This window comes from Lissotriton vulgaris, chromosome 3_1 (genome assembly GCF_964263255.1).
Source record: "Lissotriton vulgaris chromosome 3_1, aLisVul1.2, whole genome shotgun sequence".
Classification (NCBI taxonomy): Eukaryota; Metazoa; Chordata; class Amphibia; order Caudata; family Salamandridae; genus Lissotriton; species Lissotriton vulgaris.
In genome coordinates, this window is record NC_141689.1 from 815,548,895 (window position 1) to 815,571,292 (window position 22,398).

Genomic DNA, 22,398 nt, shown 5'->3' on the forward strand with positions numbered 1-22,398 from the left:
GACAAAGTGATACAGATATTCACACAGTTTAGTCACTATCCACTATATTTAGTGAGACACTATACATTGTTAAAGTCCTCCATCCAAATATTTATTTGTATATATCTACTCATACTTCAATGCAAATTGCTTCATATATAATGCATATTTAAATAACGAAGCTAACCACATTCACTGGATGATGTCATCAGTGATGTCATCATTGATGTCATTTGAGGTGTCATCAGTGATGTCACTGAGCATGTCATGAATGATGTAATATGTGACATCATCAGCAGTGGATTGCGGGTGCGCGAAATATAGTTAGTACAACTAACTATATAGGAGCAATTTCAATTGTTTTTATGAGTGAAATGTCCAGCTAAATATAACACCCCTAAAACTTATAGTTTTTTGAGTGAATTTCAAAGGTTTTTTAAAAGCTAATTCCTAACTATTTAAGGCCTGAAACCTATGGTGTTTTCAGTGAATTTGCAAGGTTTTTTAAATGCTAATTCCTAACTATATAAGGCCTGAAACCTATGGTTTTTTCAGTGAATATATATATATAGGAACACACTCCTGAGTACCAAATCCTTGGTAGACAAAACAGGTGCAGACCACAAGAGCTGGATACTTTTAAAGTGCTTTTATTGCAATTCGTTCAGCATGAAGCATTTCGGCTGTGTCTCCACGGCCTTGATCACATGACACACTGCAGTGAATTCAATCATTATATAGTGACGACACATCATTTCCGGTCAGTTCCTTAGAAAGACATACTATAATAGGTGGCATATAAAACCATATCATATTCATCATTAATTTTGTTAAAATCAATTTCAGTATAATAATCAAGGTAGGTGCATACTTTCATTTATATTCTTTAAAAAGAGCCTGATACTAGGATTAGTACTCTTTATGTATATAACAAGTAGTAAAATTATGGCATTTGATGAAGTTGCAGAGACCCACATCATGATCAGCATGTCAAACAGCAATAAGTATGGACCGGAAAAATAAATAATAATACATAAATTGAAAGTGCAAAAATTATACTGTCTTCTAGTATCTGCTAATAATTACATAACAGATCATAGACATAATAATCAATTAAAACAATGTGGGGAGACCTTGGTATTCCTACTTCCTGCTAATGTACAATCCTCTGATGGTGCGGTATAATCTCATTTTCAGTAATCCGACCAAGTAATATCTTGCAACTCAATTCATTACATAACTGTTAACAACAAGCATTTACAAAGCAATAGGTCTCGCATTATTAAAGTTTGAGCTTTTGGCATTGTAAATGACAATGCCTCTTAGTCATTTGTTTTTAAAACCTGCAATCGGTGCATAAACACGCACTTTGAACATATAGTCCTTGCTTACAATGAGCAAGGCCTGCAGTAAAAGAGACTGCCAGCCTTGCTTCTCATAAGCATGGACTATAAGTACAAAGTGCTTGTGTACGCACCGATGCTAATGAATAAAAGGCATTGTCATTTACAATGCCATTAGCTCAAACTTTAATAATGTAAGACCTATTGCATTGTAAATGCTTGTTTAAAGGGGGCTTCGAAACTGATCTCTATTGGGCTCTGTTTTGTGCCCTGGCACAGGCGGACTGCAGTGATAGGAGGCACATCAATGTGTGCTGCTCACACAGCTCACTTTTAACTATTGGAGAAGTTACGGCATGACGTCATGCCAGGTGAGGTTTGTAGGGGAAGGGAAACCCTTTAAAGAGTCATTTTCTCTCTGGATTTCCCTTCTCTTTTTGAAGCTCGGAAGCAGCAACATTGTTGTAGTGTCACCAGGGCTTTAAGTGGAAGTTTTTTCAATATTATATACAAGCCATAGTTGCTGCTTATTTATCTAATGCAACTAACAACCATTGACAAAGGCAATAATCCTGACTTGTTGTAGGTATAATGTTACTTGTATCATATATCTGGACGCAAGGACAGAAACAGCAAAATACACATCGGGCAGCACACTATGCTAAGCACAGAATTTTAGCTTATGTTTTTTAAACCACACCCTCAATTACATTGGCCACGGCCCATGCCCCATGCCCCTTCGAGAGACACCACCCCGCCATACACAGTTTTTTCATCCCACTTAAATGTTATTTAATCTTTCTGTACTCTTGGAAACTAAATTGGACATACATACACATACATAAATAAATACATATTGTAAAAGACAGGCCTGAGGAGGTCAGGCAGGGGCGGGGATATCACAGACTGGCTTGCTGCACCCGTCGCACAGCGTCGCCAGGACATGCGATTGAAGGGTATGTCACAGGTATCACAACACTTCCTCTATCGCGCAACACGACAGGGGTTGGCACCTCTCTGCTTTTGCAACACGCACACGTTGAAATGGGACACCCGCATGGCTCAGGAAGTCCTGGAGTGTCCAAATAGTTCACGATGCACCCCCTTCACAACACTCCACACCCTTCACAACACCCTCCCCCCCTTGCACCCTGGTGCTAGGATTCGCGTGTAAGTGACATCTTCGCAAGGAGCAGAAACAGCCTCAGTGAAGGAGGGGGAGACATCTATGTCACCCCCACCGCTCCTCAGTGACTAAAGGACCCGCACAGAGAGCACCCCCTACACAAAGACCTCCCAAGCAGCCGGGGCTGGGCGCCCAGAAGCCCTCTTCCCTGGACCTATCGGAGCACTTGCAGGCTTTCACGCCTAAATGATTGTGTGCAAAATATCTAGGAATAAAGATTGACCGCAAATTTAAAAATTCCCACGAGAAACAGCCAAAGGAGGCTTGTCCAACTCAAACTTCTGGAAAAAATGCAACCCTTCCAACACCAAATATCCTAAAGTGCCGCCCATTCCCGTGTTTTCAAGTGCCTCGATGCTGACAATTAGATTTAAAAAACAAGAATTTCACACAAGGTTGCATGTATCCAACCCTCCGGACCCCTTCTTTTTGTATAAGGTGCAATGAGAAACAAAGCAATGGCTACCGCCTGGGCATGCTGCCATAAAAGCAACTACTCGTAAAAGAATATACAAGAGTGACGAGTGGACCAGCAGACGGGACAAAACTTTATCAGCAGCTAGAAACACAAATCACGTATTGAGAAAGTCACCGCCGCAGCCCGGCTTGGACAGGAAGCTAGGCAACCTGTGTTGGGACAGGGGCGGGGCCGCAAAAAGACAGGAAACAGACAGGAGCCTACCCCACGCTCCTGTGCCCGTGAAGCCAGCCAAAAGTGAGCTTGTGAGCTAGCGGCCCGCTTGATGCCGACACTGACCCGCTGACGAGGGAGAGAGGGACAACCAGCGTGGTACCCTGATGCAGCGAAGTGGCGGAGCCTGTAGCGGAAGGAGTCCGTGAGTGGGGGGGGGGGGTGTGCGCGAGTGTCTGTGTGTGTGCGTACACATGTGTCTGTGTGCATGTGTGTGTGTGTGTGTGTGTGAGTGTCTGTGTGTGCACATGTGTCTGTGTCGGTGCGCGCGTGTGTTTCCGGCATACTGTCCGCGAGTGACCTGATCCGATTCCGCCATGCTGCGCATGCCCATCTCCTGTCTCCTTGGAAGCAGAGTCGGTGACTATAGGTCTTGCAGGCGAGACAGCGCTTTTGCGCTGTAATCGCCAGGTGAGAGACCTAATAAATGGGTACATACGTTAAAATGTCACTAAAACCCATAGAACCAGTTCCTAAGAAAAGTGCAAAATATATCAGAATAGCAGCAATTTAATCCAATATATGTTGAATTCCTCCTTATTTCATCATTTGAAAAAGTTGGAGCTATATTGGCCAAAGTGCAAGTGCAAAAAGCGGATCATCATATAAAAATACTTCGTCATATTGGGTTGCCGGATGCAGCTAGGTACATAAAGTGCAAATGCAATAAACAGATATCATCAATAAAGGGCAAACAAATTATATATATATATATATATAAACATCCTGATGGTATAGAATCATAATAAATGACTAGACACTAGTTTAAAAACCGTTACTAAAAAACCTGATAAAACCCACTAAATCCAATTGTAATACAGGGTAAAAATGAGGCTAAAAAAGGCCAGGCTAAAAAGAACGGTTAAAACTAACATGTGCAAAACAAATTACCAAATCTCTTCAAAGCATAGGCAGATCAGCTTTATAGAAAGTTAAGGAGATCCTCTCCTGTGTTCAAGCCGTTGGGCATCTTAGTGTTGAGTAACAGAATGTATCATGACTCCAATTGGCGTAATTTCCTTTCCCTATTTCCACCTCAGTGATGTTTGGGTACTTCATCTATCACATAGTAGCTCAAATCATTCAAGGTATTCTGGTGTACTGATTTAAAATGTCGTGCTACTTGGTGGCTGCTGTCTGAATTGACTATAGCACGTAAATGCTGAACTATACAAATGTATACTTGTAATTTCATGCTGCCTACATATTTCATTTAGCAAGAACACTCAATTACATAGACAGCATAGTCAGTTCTACAAGTGAATAGCTCCCTGACCTTGGTAGGCATAGTTTTAAAGGCATTCATATATTTAGACATGTTGGTACCAAACTTACAGACCCTACAAGAGATGAATTTGAAGAAACCAAATCTTTTAGATAACCAGGTACCTGTATTGTCAACCTCATGACTAGTTTTGACCAGGGCATCCCTCATAGAGGAAGCTCTTCTAAATGTGATCTGAGGGAGATCTGGCAGTATTTGTGACATAGTTAAATCAGTTTTAACTATGGGCCAGTTTTTATAATAAATATTTCTTATTTGTTTCTCCTGGCTACTAAAGCTGGTTATTACTCTCACTATGGGGGTCATTATGATGGCGGACGGACCTGCGTCCATCCGCCACCCCAGAGGTGGAGGGACCGTCCGCAGGGGCAGCGGCGGTCCCTCCGTGTGAATTAGGATGTGACCGCCACCCTGGCGGGCACATCCTGTATTTATAACATTGTGGCGGGTGCTGCTTGAAGCACACCCGCTGCAATGCTAAAAATACATGCAGTTCATTTGCATGCACAAAGCAGCAAGCACCGCGCGGTGCCTGCCGCTATGTGCAAGCAAATGCAGGGAGGTACCATAGTTACCCCCCCCCCCATGCGCACCCCTCACCCCCTGACACCCTGGGGGCCCGCAACGGGCCCCCAAACTGAAAAGATCACATGCCTTTCCACGGCGGCAAAGCCGCCGTGGAAAAGCATGTTTCCCCATGCATCCTAATATGGCTGGCGGTGTCTGATAGACACCGCCACCATATTAAAGCTTTTCCGCCGCGGTCGGAAGGCGACCGTGGCGGAAAAGCGGCGGACGGAAACATGACCCCCCTGCCATCGCAATCTGGCGGGGGTCTTTTATGTGTCCGCAGCGGTGAATCCGCATCCTCCGGGCCGGCGGTGGCTTCCGCCGGCCCGGAGGATGCGGATTCACCGCGATCCTAATCGGGCCCTTGGTTTGTATTCTGCGAAAGGGTGCCAGTGCTTGGTGAGTTCTTATCTCTAGTTTCATTGGAGGCACTACCCAAACATTCCTCTCAGGACGATGTGTTTGCCTTGGAAATGGCTGCCTTTAAGTCCTTAGTTTTGTATCCTTTGGCTCTAAATATTTCAAATTACTCAATTTGACATTGTAAGAGATCCCCATCAGAACTACAAATTCTTCTAGCTCTTAAGAATTCGCCGTATGGAATGCTCCTAAGATGTTTTGGATGGGCACTACTAGCATGGAGTACTGAGTTTCCCGCTGTGCATTTTCTGTGGAGTTTGGTCTGTATGCTGTTATTACTGATATATACTTCAACATCAACAAATTGAACAGCTTCCTTGCTAATGTGTGCAATGAATTCTAGATTTAGAGCATTATTGTTAATAGCACCAACAAACTCTTTGGCTTAATCAATTGACCCCCTCCAGATAACAAAAACTTCATCTATGAAGCACCACCATTGTGAGACATGCGCTTCATAGAGATCCTTGTGGGTCTGCCTGAGGACATGCTCCTCCCACCAGCCAATGTGTAGACATGCGTAGCTGGGAGAGAAGCATACCCCCATGGCAACTCCACGCAGTTGTTGGTGCACTTCTTTCTTAAACATAAAATAGTTATTTGCAAGACATAGTTTAATCATACGTAGAAGCATAACATTGTGCTGATGGAAATGAATGCTCCTCTTGTCAAAAAAGTACTTCACAGTTTTCAACCCATCTATGTGATGTATACTAGTGTAGAGGGAACATATATCCATAACAATAAATACACAGTCCTCACTCCAGGTAACTCTTTGTAATGTCGACAACAAATGACCTGTATCCTTGAAGTAAGAAGGCAGATTCTCTACAAATTCATGCAAAAAATAGTCTACATATTTGGATATTGTTTCTAGTAGACTCCTTTGAGAAATAATTATCGGACGTCCAGGTATAGGTGTTTGTTTTTTGTGTACTTTTGGAATAAAATAGAGAACTGGGGTTATCGGATGATCGGTTTTCAGGAAACTGTATTCATTTTTGTTTAAAAGACCTTCTCTTTTCCATTGACCCAGTTCTCTATATAACATGTCCTTTACCTGCTTAACATCATTGATTGTTACTTTTCTGTAGCAGGCTTCATCTGTTAGGTGTAGTTGAGCTTCAGCCATATATTGGGATTTGGGCCACAGCACTACATTACCCCCTTTATCAGATTTGCTAATGATGACATTCACATTGTCTCGTTTGCGCTTCTGTTATACTTTATAGTTCAGTTCTTTAAATCCTCAATTATGCAGTCACTAAAGGTATCTATACCTGTCGTCAGTATGTAGTTAACAATAGTGTTTTTTGACCTGCTTTTAATGTTGGTGCTGTTTGAAATGTTCCCCTAAAAGTGACCTCCTGTTTCTAGTTGTGCATGAAAAGTTTCAGGGTAATCCATCAAGCGGGCTGAAAAAAAGGGGAGGTCCCATGTTAATTCCCATAGATATTTTAGACACAACTACAGCCCGAACTTCTGGACAGAATTACACCAAATTTGGCAGAGGTAGCGCTTGGTCCACAAAGTGTCATTTTGGGATATGGTGTAAATCTGTTCAGGAGTTTTTGAGATATTAAAGGAAAAAGAAATGTAGATATCTAGAGGTGCAGATCCTTCATGAATCTGGCAGATTTCATATTCAGATCTGATTGGCTGACAACACTTCAATCAGGAAGTGTTGGCAGCTATTTTGAGACTTTGAGTCCCAAACAAAAAGGGTAAAAAAAGAGAAGTGGGCAGGGTAGTATTACCTTGACCCCCTAGGCCTGGTGGTGGGGTCCCACAGGGACCCACCAAGGTAAAAAAAAAACTTTTTTTCGGTTTTCCTGTGAATTCACAGTGGTTTGCAAATTTTCTGCTAAATTGGGAAAATAACAATTGCAGCACCTTGCACAAATGATAGGCACTGGGCTGTGAGCCCTCAGATGGTTAACACTGTGTAGTGTCTCCTCTTGCACTCTGCCCCCAGGCTCCAGCAAGCACGTCCATTAGTATGCCAATGACAGGGCCCCTCTGCCCAGCCATTCACCTCTCGCTCGGGCTACATGCAGGGAGACGCCCAGTGGTAAAACGGTCAGTGATCATCTCCCGGCTCAGGAAACATTACAGTAGCCTATAGGAGCAACAGTCTAGGGAGTAGCATCAGCATCTCCAGGATCTTCCCATCACTTCCTCCCCGCCTAGTCAGACGATTTTGGCTTTTATCACTTGCTATTTTCCGATGGAATAAGGCTTTTTTTTTACGTATGCACCTAAAGCATAGGAGGTCCGGGCTGTGAGGCTACCTGGATGCTGTTCAACTGAAAACTTCCACCACTCGCCCAACTCCCCGACTCGTAGACGCTTTGACAGGCACCCCAAGGCTGTGGGGGAAGCGTCCCATGTGAGGCAAGTGCTGGTTTATACTTTTTTTGGGACCTGCTTGTGCTGACAGTTGGGACTTTTCTCGCAGTCTGTACTGCAGCAGGCACCGAGGTTTGCAGTGTGTCAGGAGGCGGCTGCCTGTGTCCTGGGAAGTATTATTTTATTGATGAGCGGAGAAGACACATCAGGGGTTGGAGAGTTGTATGAAAATATTTGCTCAATTGCAATTTTAATAGGACCTGTACTCCCCTTAATAGTTTAAATATAAAGACCCTCATTACATGATGTGTGGAATATGGTGGGGTATGTTCCACAAGCGGAAAATATTCTTACCCCAGGTGGAGGTATTAACCAAACAAAGTAAATTTCCCTTATTGTCCGCTTGCAAAATGGAAATGAGGCCTGGTATGAGGAATCATTTTTAATACACTGCATTTTTTGCATTTTTTGGTGTCTTTTCATCTGAAACATTTTCAAGGTTTTTACCTGCCAGGGCCTATTAGACAGACCATCCATCACTTCGTGATTTTGCTAAATAAATGCAAAATCAGCTGAGGATCGCGATGAGCACATTATTTACATTTTTCTCCGTAGAAAAAGAGTCTCCCAGCACACACGCACAATATTATTGGCTGTAAGCACACATGTGCAACAGTCCATCATGAAATACAGTGGGGTTTAGGGAGTAGAAATAGGCTACGCCAGTCTTGCTCACACATGCTCAAGGCTTCTGCACGCAGATGGGTCAAGCATGTATGCGCTGTGGCTACAGTGCCCTCATCTCAATGAAATTTGACTTTGCTGGTGTAGACTAGAGCACTCATGATGTCTTGACTTATTTTCCGATGGGAGGCTACTCTACCCCTAAGACCGCGCACACAGGAAGGAGATTGATTGAATCAGCTTTGTGGCAGACACAGAGGTGGGAGACGGCAGCATTGTTTTTTATCTTGCCTTGCTCGCCATAATAATCGTGCATTTTTAGGCCTGACTGGCACCTTTGCATTCTGGCCTCTGTCTGCATCCTCGAGTCATGTTAGTGGTCCAGACCCCCGTGTCTTCAGCCATGCAGGTGCCTCATGCTAGAGACATTGCTGGCAGGTGCCTGCTTGCAGGTCCTCAGTTATGTTAGGTTCTCAATTTAATTATGTGTGTTTGCTGTTGCACTGTGTCTATTTCCAGCAAGCCATGTCCACGAACGATGCAGTCGGCCTTCAGGCTCCTCAGCTCTGCAAGAGAGCAGCGAACTTCTGACCCCCAGAATAGTACCGAAAAAAAGCAGAAGAAGCCTGTCACAGTGAGTGGGCAGCAGCAATTTGTGGTAGTAAGATTAGCATCCTCTTGAGAAGTGCACAGATGATGACAGCCGGCTGCAGAAGGCACATTGGAAAGGAGTGTAGTAAGTAGGTTGACTTCCAAAACTTCTCATTTAAGACATCATTCAGTTCAGCGATTACCATAAGAAGAAGGCACCTCACTTTATCCCATTGGTCACTTTTTTGTGTTCTGTTTCTTTGGCTGTCACTGAATGTACTAAGAGTGACAGTATTTTTTATTAACTATGGGGCATATTATCAAGGGGGTTTATCTCCGCTTTTTTGGCTTTAAAAGCCAAGAAAACGGAGATAAAATGATCTCCCTATTACCTAGCTGTCGCTAACACCAGTTAGCGACAGCTAGTAGGAGATAGCGACCATCTTGGGCCCCACTTTGCATGTCAGTGATATTTATCACTAATGACATGCAAAGTGGGTGTGCCAAGATGTTAGCGACTGGAAACAGTCGCTAACATCGCTATCTCCTATTACCAACTTTTGGAAATATTCGCGCTAAGCGCGAATATCTCCAAAAGCTAACACCTGCCGTGAGCAGTTCTTAGCCATGTTATCCAATGGGAGGTGGATAACATGGCTCAGAGCATTAGCTCGGTAATGCATGAATATCGCTGACTTTTCAGCGATATTCATGCATTGCGGCCGATTTTTATCGCATTTGCGATAAACCTTGGTAATACCAAGGTTTATCTGCGATAAAAATCGCTGCAACTCAGCGGTAATTTTTTGTCTCTAACCAAGCAATAGCGATAATTATCGCTATTGCTTGGTAATATGCCCCTATACTAGTCTTGCCAGAATAAAACAAGGCAATTTTGCATTGCGCTACTGGGCATATGGAAGTTACCAGTGCGTCGTGGAGGGGAAACTGTACTGTACTCTCACTTCTGTAAGGATTTTGTGTACATAATAAACAATTCTACAACATCTTGGAAAAAACCTTTCTATTTTGAGAGATGTCAGTGCTGTTTTTGAACAATTTCTGAACTTTCAAAACTCTTCTGAACCATTCTAAAATAAAGCACCGCCACAAGAACTGCAACAATCATGCACACTTTAAAAAGAATTCTCAAGTTATGAATTACCCAAATTTCAAAGCCAATTTTGCTCCATTTTCTGATAAGTTCTGTTCTCATCAACTACATTGCTCCATTTTATTTATATAGTACTTTTTCACTTTCATAGGTTTTAAAATTGCAATAGCAACACCATGATATTCAAGTCATTGACCTTGAAAGTATGAAATGCAGAGTTAACACTGATATACTAAAAATATGTGGCCTACATGTATCATCAGATGTCAGCAACGAGCGCTTAACTTTATGAGCTACAAAGCATTCGCACACCACATTCATGACATACTGCTTCCACAATGTATTCTTTCCTTTGTTAGGTAAAATAATTCCACGCAATTCTATTAAATGGAATTCCAAAAATTGAGCACAAATATTTTCAAAAATATGCAGAATTCTAGGAAGAGTAATCACAATTGTAAATCATTCATTGTACCAACAAAGGAAGTATGCACAGATCAAAGACACGGGTATCAGGGGCGCCCATCTCCAATATCCTGCAGAAGTCCATAATCTGAATGTTTAAAAAAGGATACGGTAACCTGTACGTGATTGTCCTTCTCTTTCTACAGCTACTAAATTAGACCATAATTGGATGAAACTACCCATTCATGTTTGATGATAGCTTTTCAAACAATCTGGGACCCGAAATCTGGTCTGGCAATAAATAAAACTCTGACAATAGAAAAATGCGAAGATTAACAAACACTCTCAGACACTTTATACATGCCTGTTTCAGAGTGCAATGATCTGCTAAAACATTTTCAATTGATTTAATTGCTGAAAAAGAATGATTATGAGTAAAATACAGTTCCACAATAATTCCCCAAGGTTTCCATTTTTGTGCCACAAAATTTTCACATCTATGACACTACATCCTGGGTGTTCTGATTAAAGGAATAGTGTGGGTGTGTGATAATTATCACTTAGCTCATATTTATGTATGTATATGGTATTTCTATAGTGCGAATCTAGCCAAAAGGCAGAGGAGCATTGTACAGGGTCAAAGATAAACAAAGTCAACAAGTGATAGGAGAGGTAGCCGAGTTGTGACCCACAAATCTGTCCTCTGTGCAAACTCATTTGCTCAGGGATCAGAATCTATCATTGATGGTTTTAAAGTTCAAAGCAAACACAAGATGATGGACAGAGTGCTGAAACTTTTCAAACACTCACCCCCAGTTAAGAGATCAGGGCTAAATTCATTGTTTTTTTGCTCACAATGCCACCCCAGTTTGACCAAGCCATATGCAAATCAGTCTTGATCCTGTTCCCCATGGGAGCATTCCAGCCCGAACTGCCAGGCCAGGTCCTCCCTGGACCAGAAACGAGCATCCTGGGACCAGTTTTAGGATTCACCCCTATACAGCCAGGCTAGCTTGAATCCAGTGGCACAGCGAGCAAGGGACCCACATCTGGCCATAACCTTGGCAACTCTGGGCAAACATAGTAAACAGAACAAGATGATGAACGGAGTACCGAAACTTTTCAAACACTCACCCCCAGTCAAGAGATCTGGGTGAAATTCAATATTCTTTTGCTCACCATGCTCACCAGTTTGGACCCAGCCATATGCAAATCAGTCTTGACCCTGCTTGCCATGGGAACAGTCCAGTTTGAACTGCCAGGCCTGGTTCTCCCTGGATTGGAAACAAGCATACTGGGACTGGTTTCGGGGTGTCACACCTCATCAGCCAGGCTACCTTGAATCAAGTGGCACAATGAGCATTGTCACCCTAAATGGGAAGGGAATGCCCAGACGTTGGTCCCTTGCTTGCTTCACCACCGGGTTGAAGCTAGCCTGGCTGATGAGGGGTGATACCCCAAAACCAGTCAAAGGATGCGTGTTTTACAGTCCAGGGAGGACCTCGCTTGGCAGTTCGGGCTAGACTGTTCACATGGGGAACAGAGTCAAGGCTGATTTGCATATGGTTGGGTCCAAACTGGAATGGTGAGGTGAGCAAAATAAAGTTAGATTAAACCTAGATTTGTGACTGGGGGTGTATGTTTGACAATATTCAACATTCCATCCATCATCTTTTTGTGTTGGTTTTAAAGTTAATTTTTGGAGTGTCCAAGTCCCTATGTGTGACTTGGACTCTAACGTGCACCACAAAATGTGAAATAATCAAAAATCAATGCAATATTACAATTTTAGACCAAAGGATTTTTAACTCAATGCATTTAGTATTTCAAAAAAACATTATTTTCAAAATCATACCTATACATTCAATTTATGCCTTATATATGATTTACATTGGTACTCTAGCAATGATAGGAGACAATTCACTTGATGATAAGGGACTACAATTAAGTTATTTGTCTGATTATTGTATCATGCACCCTTCGCCAAACCTGATGTGCTCAAAGGTGATCATTATACCTGAAACTCAACACTTACTGCTAACTCCGTGGCGAACCTGAATTAACAACACAGTCAGAACAACCTGATTCAAAGAAAACGTAACAAAGAAGCATCTCTCAGATTACACCTGTGATGTCAATACCTTACTCACTACCAGTCTGCAGAGGTACGTGTTTTATTTTCAATACCTCAATATTACTCAAGAGGTTTCAACATTTTCCATAGCTCTTCGTAGCACAAATCATGTAATCACTACAAAAATAAAATGCCAACAGTGAGCGTTATCTCAAAAATGATGATTAGAGCCATCATCTCCATAACATCACATGCACGTACCTAAGGACTTGAGACACGTAATCGCCTGTGTGCATGACAATATCACTGTACCTCCGGCCAAAACAGGGCGGGACCGCTACAATGTTCAAGCAACTCTTGATGGCTGCCTCAAATGGTGGACTCGCTGAAAAGAATAAATGTGTGTTTGCTCAACTCGATATGTAACCTTGCCCCAGGTAGCATCGCCAACCCGATGTCTCAATATGCTTACCGATCACTAGGGAACCCTGCGAAAGACGCCATGACGATGTATGTTCGATCATTCCTCACTGACAACTGCTTAAGAGCTTGAGTGCTACAGGGAACTGAAACAGTCATATGACTGTACACTAACATGGAAGGAAACTGCAAGAGATACTAATGTTACTCTTCCCCGAATAGCCGTGGCTCTGCTATTAATCTACTATCTCCCCAAATACATTTCACTTCACAAATTACTCTGCAAAATTCCACGATGCCAACACGACTGTAGAATCAATGAACGTGAACCAAACAGATGCCTCATTAGTCTTCTTATAGATATTTCGAACAGTGGTGTTCACTGGTAGATGCAAATAATCAGCTTTAAAGTACTCCCAAGTGACCATAGTGACTATTAGTTAATAATAAACATGTTAGCAATGTCCAAAAAACGTTTTACAAGTATGCAGACTCCTTAAGTTTCACAGAATATTATGACAGTTTTCTTTATATCATCCGTCCTCTCTATGAGTAAACTGGCATAATTGCAACAAAATAAATAAATTATATAAACAAAGAAAAATCGATTATACAGAAGGACTAATTATATGAAGGAAAAAACAGCCAGCTCAGTGTTGTTGGTAAATGTGAGATTAAAATTGTGTGTGTGAGGGTTCTTAAGACATGTGTATTAATCTAAGATGCATTTTACAAAAAGCATGCCATTTCGAATTTGTCGTTGAGCCCATGGGGCAGCAAGGTGTTTTAACCTTTTTATCCAAAATGCCTCTATGTAGTAATCTTTTGGAGTTGTCTATTCTTTGTCTGATGGGTACTCCAGTTAACAACAAAGTAATGGGGCCAGCACTGGCCAAATACCAAATCGTACCAAATTATGGTGTTGTAATTTGTTTTGATATGTTTAATTTTTCAGTGAAGTTTTGACATTGTGTAAATTGTGAAGTGTAGTCCATATACGTCTTGTGAATTTATAAAACATATAATAATTTTCAAAAAAAGAACAATTAAAAGATGTAGATCATTTTATTTGTGATTTTGGTCTCAGTCTGCTCAAATAGCTGGCAGCCCAATAAACAGTCAGCTAGATATTTCACTCAGTGCACTTTCTAAAAGTGGTATTTCTAAAATAGTAATATCAGGTCAAACTTTAACACTAAAGATGATTCATCATTACCTTTCCAAAGATATGAAACATAATTTAGCTACTTCTCCCTAATCAGGAATTTCAGCTTAGGAGTGTGTTAAGGAATTCCCAATGCTTGTTCATAAGGAGAGTAGGCCTCACTGTAGTAAATAATGAATGTAACTGTTTGTCACTACCAGGACATGTAAAACTTAAATGTGCATGTCCTTCCTTCATCTTATACAGCAACTTGTCCTTAGGGTTACCAATGGCCTACCTTAGGAGTGATCTATGTGTAGTAAAAGGGGAGTTTACGGTTCTGCATATGGTTTTAAATTCCAAGTCAAAGTGGCAGTAAACTGCACACAAACAGGCCGGGCAATGGCATCCTGATACAGTTTTGAAAGGCTACTTGTGTGGGTGGTACAATCAGTTGTCCGGTGGCGGATGTCTGAAGTACAGAATGAGCCAACGCACCTTTTTACAAACAGAGTTAGAATGCCAGACATTCTGGACATAAGTTTGGGATAAGTCTTCTGGAATCATGGGTAACATATACACCCAAGGCTTCTCTTTGCAATCTCAGGCATTCTGAATGATGTAGATATGTTTAGGAGAAGTAGGAGCAGAAAACGTGTTCCTTGAAATTTAACGTAGAAAAAAGAGACATTCCAAAACAATGAGAGAATGCACGGCTGATGACTATGGTAAGATGGTACATGGATATGGACCGATGTATGGTGGCAGAGAAGGTACATTTAAAGAAGCAGGGGATGTGCAAGGAAGTTTGTGAAACTATTGAGACCTAGAGAATATACTATGGCTTGTATGATAAATATGATAGCTTCTTTGTGGCATATTGGATGCACAGAGGTGACTATGGCTCAGTTTGTACTAATTAGTGGGAGATCGTGAATGGTATTGCTGTGACTGCATGACTTCCAGACAACTTGTTCAAGTTTGTAAATGAACTAAGTATATTTCTAAACACCATGGTTGGAATTGCACACCTCTATGTTAATGTTATTGTTCTGTACTTTTTACACAATAATATGAAAATAGAGAGGAATAAGTGGGAGAATGTGTTGCTTGAGATATACCTTGAGATACTCTATTAATTGTGTTTCGTACTATTTTTCTTAGGATTTCCCGGGCTAAGGGTTTGACAGTTTGAAGATCATGCCTGAACAAAGTAATGATTACCGAGTGGTGGTGTTTGGAGCTGGCGGCGTTGGAAAAAGTTCCCTGGTTTTGAGGTTTGTGAAGGGCACCTTCAGAGAAAGTTATATCCCTACCATTGAAGACACATACCGGCAGGTGATCAGCTGTGATAAAAGCATATGTACTTTGCAGATCACGGACACTACAGGGAGCCACCAGTTTCCGGCCATGCAGCGCCTGTCTATATCCAAAGGACATGCGTTCATTCTAGTTTATTCAGTAACCAGTAGGCAGTCTTTGGAGGAACTCAAGCCAATCTATGAGCAGATCGTCCAAATCAAAGGGGACGTGGAGAGCATCCCCATCATGCTGGTGGGCAACAAGAATGACGAGAACCAAAACAGGGAACTGGAGAGTAGCGAGGGGGAGGCCATGGCTAAGAAATGGAAGTGTGCCTTCATGGAGACTTCGGCCAAAATGAACCACAACGTCAAGGAGCTTTTTCAGGAGCTGCTGAACCTGGAGAAACGCAGGACTGTGAGTCTACAGATCGACGGCAAAAAGAGCAAGCAGCAGAAAAGGAAAGAGAAGCTGAAAGGCAAATGTGTGGTCATGTGAAAACGAGATTGGATAAGAAAATTGCACAGTGTCACCTGCCTAGCAGAAGCAAGCTGTGTGGCACGGAATCAGCATGCCATTTAAATTATCCCTGATGGAAAGTAGTCATATAGTATGGACAGAAAAGTAGAACAACTTAAAAAACCCAAACCATTAAAAAACATTAGAAGGTTGTGGTCTTCTGCACAGAAGAAAAAACAATTAAAAAACGCAAATAGTGACAGACAGTCTTCAAGAGAATTGTTGCTTTGATTTTTTTTCTTCACATCCCACTTTTAAACCAAGTCTCAGTGGCAGAAAAACATATATTCCTTATAGCAGCCAGCACAATTTAGATCTGAAAAAACAATTGGGAAATTATTCCTACGTGCAGCAAAAAGAAAAAATCGGGACAAGTAGTATAATTGCATTAATTGCCTGCATCAACAAGTGATAGTGACTGAAGAACAATCCTATCCACACCCCACAAAGTATGGAATTCCTTCTGCAAACAGATCAACTCATTTTTCTCCTGTGCGGGTTTTGGCGTGCTCAAAATTGTCTTTAAAAAACGCCAAAGCTTCAGTTCCCAGTGTTGTGCAGTTGGCAAACTTTGGCTCACCAGTGACTACATGTATTACCCCTGATGTATCTGCAACTTCCCCTAGCATGAAGTAAATTTCCGCAGTGGTGCATGCAGATAGACTTAGGCTGTAGCTCTAACAATCTCATCAAATCTTCGTCACAGCATTGTTTGTAGGACAGACACTAAGAGCCAATTCTAATTTAAATTGTGAAGTGCTTAAATCGTTATGATTTTCTTTTTAAATACTGCTGACCCTTTAGTAATAAAATGGTCATGCTGTTCATAGTCTTCAAATATTGATTAGTAAAATGCTGACATCTGACTTATGAAGAGATCCGCACAATTGAAAGTTGAGTGACTATAATTGAAAGAATCATTGACTGTTGGTCTTCAACCTTTGGTAGAATTTTCAGTTGACCTGTTGTAAATGGTTTCTAATGAGTTCAGATTCTCCTGTGGTCCTTTGGAGCCTGGACCATATATGTCTATTCAGAAAACAAGAGGAGATCTACAGGTTACATAAAAGTTCCTACTGAAATCAATATTGGCCAATATTTCAAGTTTTAATGCAATTGGAGCTTATTAGAATTTTCGCCACAACAATTTATATGAAAAAAAGAGAATACATGCTACAACTGGATCCAATAGAAGTAAACTGAAAATAGTCAACTGGAATTTCCTCCAGCGAAACAAACAATCAATTGGTTTGATAAGTTCAGACACCTGACCTCAGCTGTGGCAATGGTTTAAGAAAGTGTTTAATTTCCGATTGCAAAAACTAGTTTGGCTCAAAAGTGTTGACATTTAATTTCTGGGGTGATTCAATAAATGTAATATGAATTCCTGGTGTGACGAAAAAGTCACAATAAAAAGCTAAAAACTTTTCAAATTCATACAAATATTCTTTAGGTTGGAGATGCAAACACAGCAACAAAGTTCTGAGGCCCACCTGGCTCCTCCTTTAAGGTTGGCAAAGCCATTTATAGCCGGGTCCAAAATGGCTTGACACATTTTGATGCAACCTAATGGCCACACACTCCTGATCATATTTGGCTCAAATACGTTTAACTATGATTCGGTCATTCATTGCACAGCAGCAGACGGGTGTGTTGTGGCTACTAAATGTCCATCTTTATTATCATACGGCACAGTTTTTTCCCCAGCGATGACCAACACAACCAACAACACAGAATGATGAGTCTTTGAGCTGTTACAATTGGTTTCACTGCCAAATCGATACATACTAAATATGTGGTATAGATTTTTTTGAGTAAAAAAAATCAGTTTTTTTCTCAGTAAGAACACTGCTTTTAGGATTCCTACGGCACGTCTTGATTGGTTGCGAGTCGCGACACACTGATTACCACAAAGAGGAACAAAGCACATTGCTGTTAACCAAGGTATACAACTGATACGCTACTATGTGCACTTTATTAGGACATATATGAGAAAGGGAGCATCCTCTGTGTTTATGTTAGTTGTTATTCCAATGCATAGTACTGGAAAGTGCAGTGCAGGACTGTAGGGGTAATTTAGTTTGCCTTGCATGTAACAAAATACATGTATTCAAAGAGTTGTAACAGTGTAGCAGCAGGCATAGTCACAACACCTTTGTTGCTTGAAGAGTGACTTCTTGTTGATATTCCCCCATGTGTACTGGAGCCATTTCTGCTCCTTCAATGGCACTCTAGCACTGCACAAATCGTAAAGCGGCCATGCAGCAACCTGGCCAGACCCCTCCCTCTCGCATTTGCTACAAATCACTTGACCCCTGAACTCCTACTGTCCCCGCTCTCTCTGCTGCTTACCATGGCTCTGCGGGCCGCTTTTGTGTCGTAACCTCAGAGCTCCTGATAACGAAAAAAATCAACAGAAGGACGGATGAGAAATGAGGTTAAGAGGTCATGTTTGCCAAACTCTTTAAAAGCAAAGGAGACAACGGCTCAGTATTTGACTGGCAAATGGCACTGGATAGTTTAGAGATATTTGTAATGTACAGCAGCAGAATCGAAAGTATAGTTTTTTTTTTCATTCAGGGCTAAATGTCTAATTTCTCAGAATAGCACTTGAAAAACCAAGAATGAATAGTGTGGTTTTTAGAGGTCAGTTGCATCATGTACAGTATTAACAGTGTAATGTTTTGAAGGCTGCACATATACAGTAACCCTGCAGTACTTTGTGTATGAGCAAAGGCCTTAGCAGTTTGTTGTTGTCATCAATGTAACTGACGACTCCATTAGGGGAAATTGAACATAATGAGCACATGCATATACACACACCGCCAAGCACACACCCGCCCCTCCAGCCGCGACTACATTTTACATGAAATGTTTCAGGCAAGGACAATGTGAAACTAACAGTATATGGTGGCAGGTATGCTGCATCCTGTACTGCACAAATGCACAATATATACACCGCACAGTTTTACAGAAAATATTATTAAGACGTTCATTCTAGTGTCGTGGTAGTGAAAGGGCCTCTATAGTGATTATTTAGTGAGCCTAGAAATACAGTACAAGTAATTAACCGTATATGTCTAATTACCAATTATCAGGAGGGAGCAATTGCTGTTCGCGCTGCTTTAACATTAGCATCTTTCCTTCTAGTTGTATTGCTTCTGACATGTTTTGACTTGGGTCATGACAATCAGCAGCGGCTAGCACTCCTGTTTTGATTGCCTCCGTTCTTCTCCTCTGTGATTGCTTTCCCTTTCGCCAGTATCAATTTGGCATTCTACATTAGGGGACATTCTTCAGCCCAAGGTCACAGATGAGGCCTCTCAAGAGGTAAGTGGCTAGCATTCCCTAGCGACAGTTCTTGTTGGCCAGCTGCAAATACGTGGTTTGTTTTGTTCTGGTTTTGGCATTTGGGTGTTTGGACAGTGAGTTGGGTATGGCCACCAGAAATAAAACATGGTAAAATATACGATGAAACAAAAAAACACAGAAATCCAACAGCATTAGGCACCAACAACCAATTCCAAGAAGCAAATATAAACTCCTGATTCTGCGCCGTCCAACTACTCATGTGCCATCAGCTAGATCCACTAAAACATCTCTAATAGTCAGCAATAATTGCCACCTAGGTTAGTATGCAATCATGGTAGGTGCCAAGAACACTTAACACTAAATCAGATGCTTCAGTTCTCCATCACTCAGCTTTGTATTTCTTTTGCATGTGTCCCACAAACCGCAATGACACACTATCCCATAAAAACGAGCACACCTTTAAAGCGTACGTGAAGAGCGCTAATGATGATTTCGATTCAAACAGTGCCTTAACTGCTAGCAGCTTCACCTGGCCGGGTGGCTGCACAATTTTTCTTCATTGTTCTTTCACCATTGCGTATTGAAGCGGCCATTACACCATCAATCACGGAAACACCTTTACTTGCCTACCAATATGCTGAGTGAAAGGATCCCAGGTGTTTTCAATAAGTGACGTCATGCCGAGAATTATGCCGAGGCATTGTTTGAATATTGACCTTCCCTCGGCATTGTCAATTCATATGAAAATCAGGGAAGCCCATATATGTCAAAATGCATGCCCCTCACACTAGGAACACCGCACCCATCATGCAACGGCGATCACAAGAGCACTCCCTCTGGCCCCCAATTCTTTCTATTGGAAGACTTATTAAAGCCATGATATATGTCCCGGGCTTGCACGCACCCAAGCAAGGTCAGTAAAAAAGCAATACTCCTTATGGACTACTAAATTATATTTTATACCCTCGCAATGCAATCATAGTTTATATTGGTCCATTTTACATATGGTAAGCAGGTCATAAATATTTGTTTTGCTGTCGTTGAAAGAATGCTTATTTTTGGTAGAGCAAAAAGGACAATAGAAAAGAAATTTTACAGCTTTAATATATTTTATGTTTTCTTCTGGAATGTGATGCTAATATATACAAGGTCTTTCAAGTGTATATATAACTGACAGAACATATTAAACATAAGGTGAACAATGAATTTCAACACAAGATACGGACAAGTAAGTTCCTCATTGCGCATGATGTTTATATGTGGAAAATGACAATGTACAGCATAGCTCTCATCAGAATGCATTTATTGTAAGCATTTCATAATATATCTTTTCCTGAAAATATGGAAATAAAAGTCATCTGTGCCTACAAAATACTGTTTTGAGTGATATTTGGAATGTAACAAACCATTTATTGCAAAATGAATCTTAAAATGATGTTCATGGGAAAAAAAATGTCCTCGCATTGAATACTCTGTAGATTTAAAATAAAGATAGTGTACATTTCAAATGGGGTCTAAGGTCTAAATGGTTGGTTAGAAGCTGCCGCCCACGGCGAAAACCTCGTATTTGGCACTTGGTACCTAAGATACTAAATTATTAACAAATCACTTTATCATTTTGTGTCTCAAATGGTAAACATGCAACGTAAATATACAAACAAACGGTGTACATTTTCTAGCAGTACTGTCCCAATTATATATACACGCCACCATATACCCATCATGTGTTCGTTGCTGAATAGGGCAAAATACACCTTAATGTACAGTGCACAGCATCTCTTGTTTCTGCTGCTATAGAAACGTTCTCTGTAAATATGAAATGACCAAAAATATATGTGATGTAAACGGTTAGTGTCATGCATTAACAAGCAGTTGTACGGGTTCGAAAAATAACAAGAGTTATTAAAACAAGACTGCAGTCTCATGTGACATGCTTGGCATTGTGGGTAATGGCAGAAATTCTCTCTGATCCGCCTGCAATCCTTGCCCATAATTCATTTAGAACCAGCATGGAAGAAAACAAATAGAATACAGTGGCAACATGGCCGCGATTCCAACTTGGGTCACAATTATCTGAGTAATTCCTTTATCAAGTTATTATTAAAGGAAAACATAGTACTGATAAAGAATGAGGTAAACGCCGAGAGAAAGCAGCTCATGTAATGCATTATCAAGCTGCTCCAACCTATTGATTGATATAGATAGCCAATTCCCCGAACTAACAAGAGAAATGCCCTGCAGTGTGGCCAATGAATATACGGGGGACCGGAGGCAAGACAATTTGCTGGTAATCTTTTGATTATTCTTTCTTGTTTATCCAGGCATCAACCCACCGTGGTGTCCTGGAAAGTACCATCAGGCTTCTTTGTTTTATTGTTCTGGTTGCCCGAATCAAATAAGTGAAGCATGATTAAGAAAAACAATAACGGAGAGGATTTACCATGAGCTATGCCAAGGAGGTTATTGAAACTTGTCACTATTGATGAAAAGGCAGTTAGCTAAACAATTTGCATTTACGAGTATTGTCTGAATTCTTTACTTCCTCGTTACATTCATTAGCCTGAAGCCTGCCTAGCGTGACACAGACAACCCCTCTCGAGCACATCATTATTCTCCTAAACTCGTTTACCTCTTGCAGATCTCACCCTTTTCTAGCAAATGATGGAAGACAATCTCTTAGTCTGTTTTCTCTAACAATGCAACCTTGGTTGTACAGGGATGGATGTACAAAGGTGTCAAGGAACAGATGACTCGTTGTGATGAAGATTACTGGTGAGTGATCCATAATCTCCTCTTCCTTTTACCTTCTTTCTTTTGCGGATGTACCACAACAGTACTTAAAATCACCAGGATAGACACAAAACATCACACTTAGTAGCGACTCAGTAGCGACTCGTGTCCGGGCAGAGTGGCAGTGTGGGGAGGAGGGTGGGTACGGAGGACACACTAAGGAGACAAAAAGGAGACAAAAAAAAATAACTTACCTGCCACTTCGCCGCATCTTCAATCT

The 22,398-nt window shown here is 41.3% G+C and overlaps 1 protein-coding gene across 1 annotated transcript in view; it reads left to right on the forward strand.

Annotated features, from left to right (window-relative positions):
* DIRAS2 (DIRAS family GTPase 2) overlaps nucleotides 1-20,760 on the forward strand; it is an 88,620-nt gene extending 67,860 nt beyond the window's left edge. The window contains exon 2 of the mRNA XM_086961124.1: nucleotides 15,420-20,760. Within this exon, the coding sequence (XP_086817250.1) occupies nucleotides 15,456-16,055 (600 nt within the window). The 5' untranslated portion in view covers nucleotides 15,420-15,455 and the 3' untranslated portion in view covers nucleotides 16,056-20,760. The remainder of the gene's footprint in view (nucleotides 1-15,419) is intronic.
* Nucleotides 20,761-22,398: the final 1,638 nt, after the last annotated feature.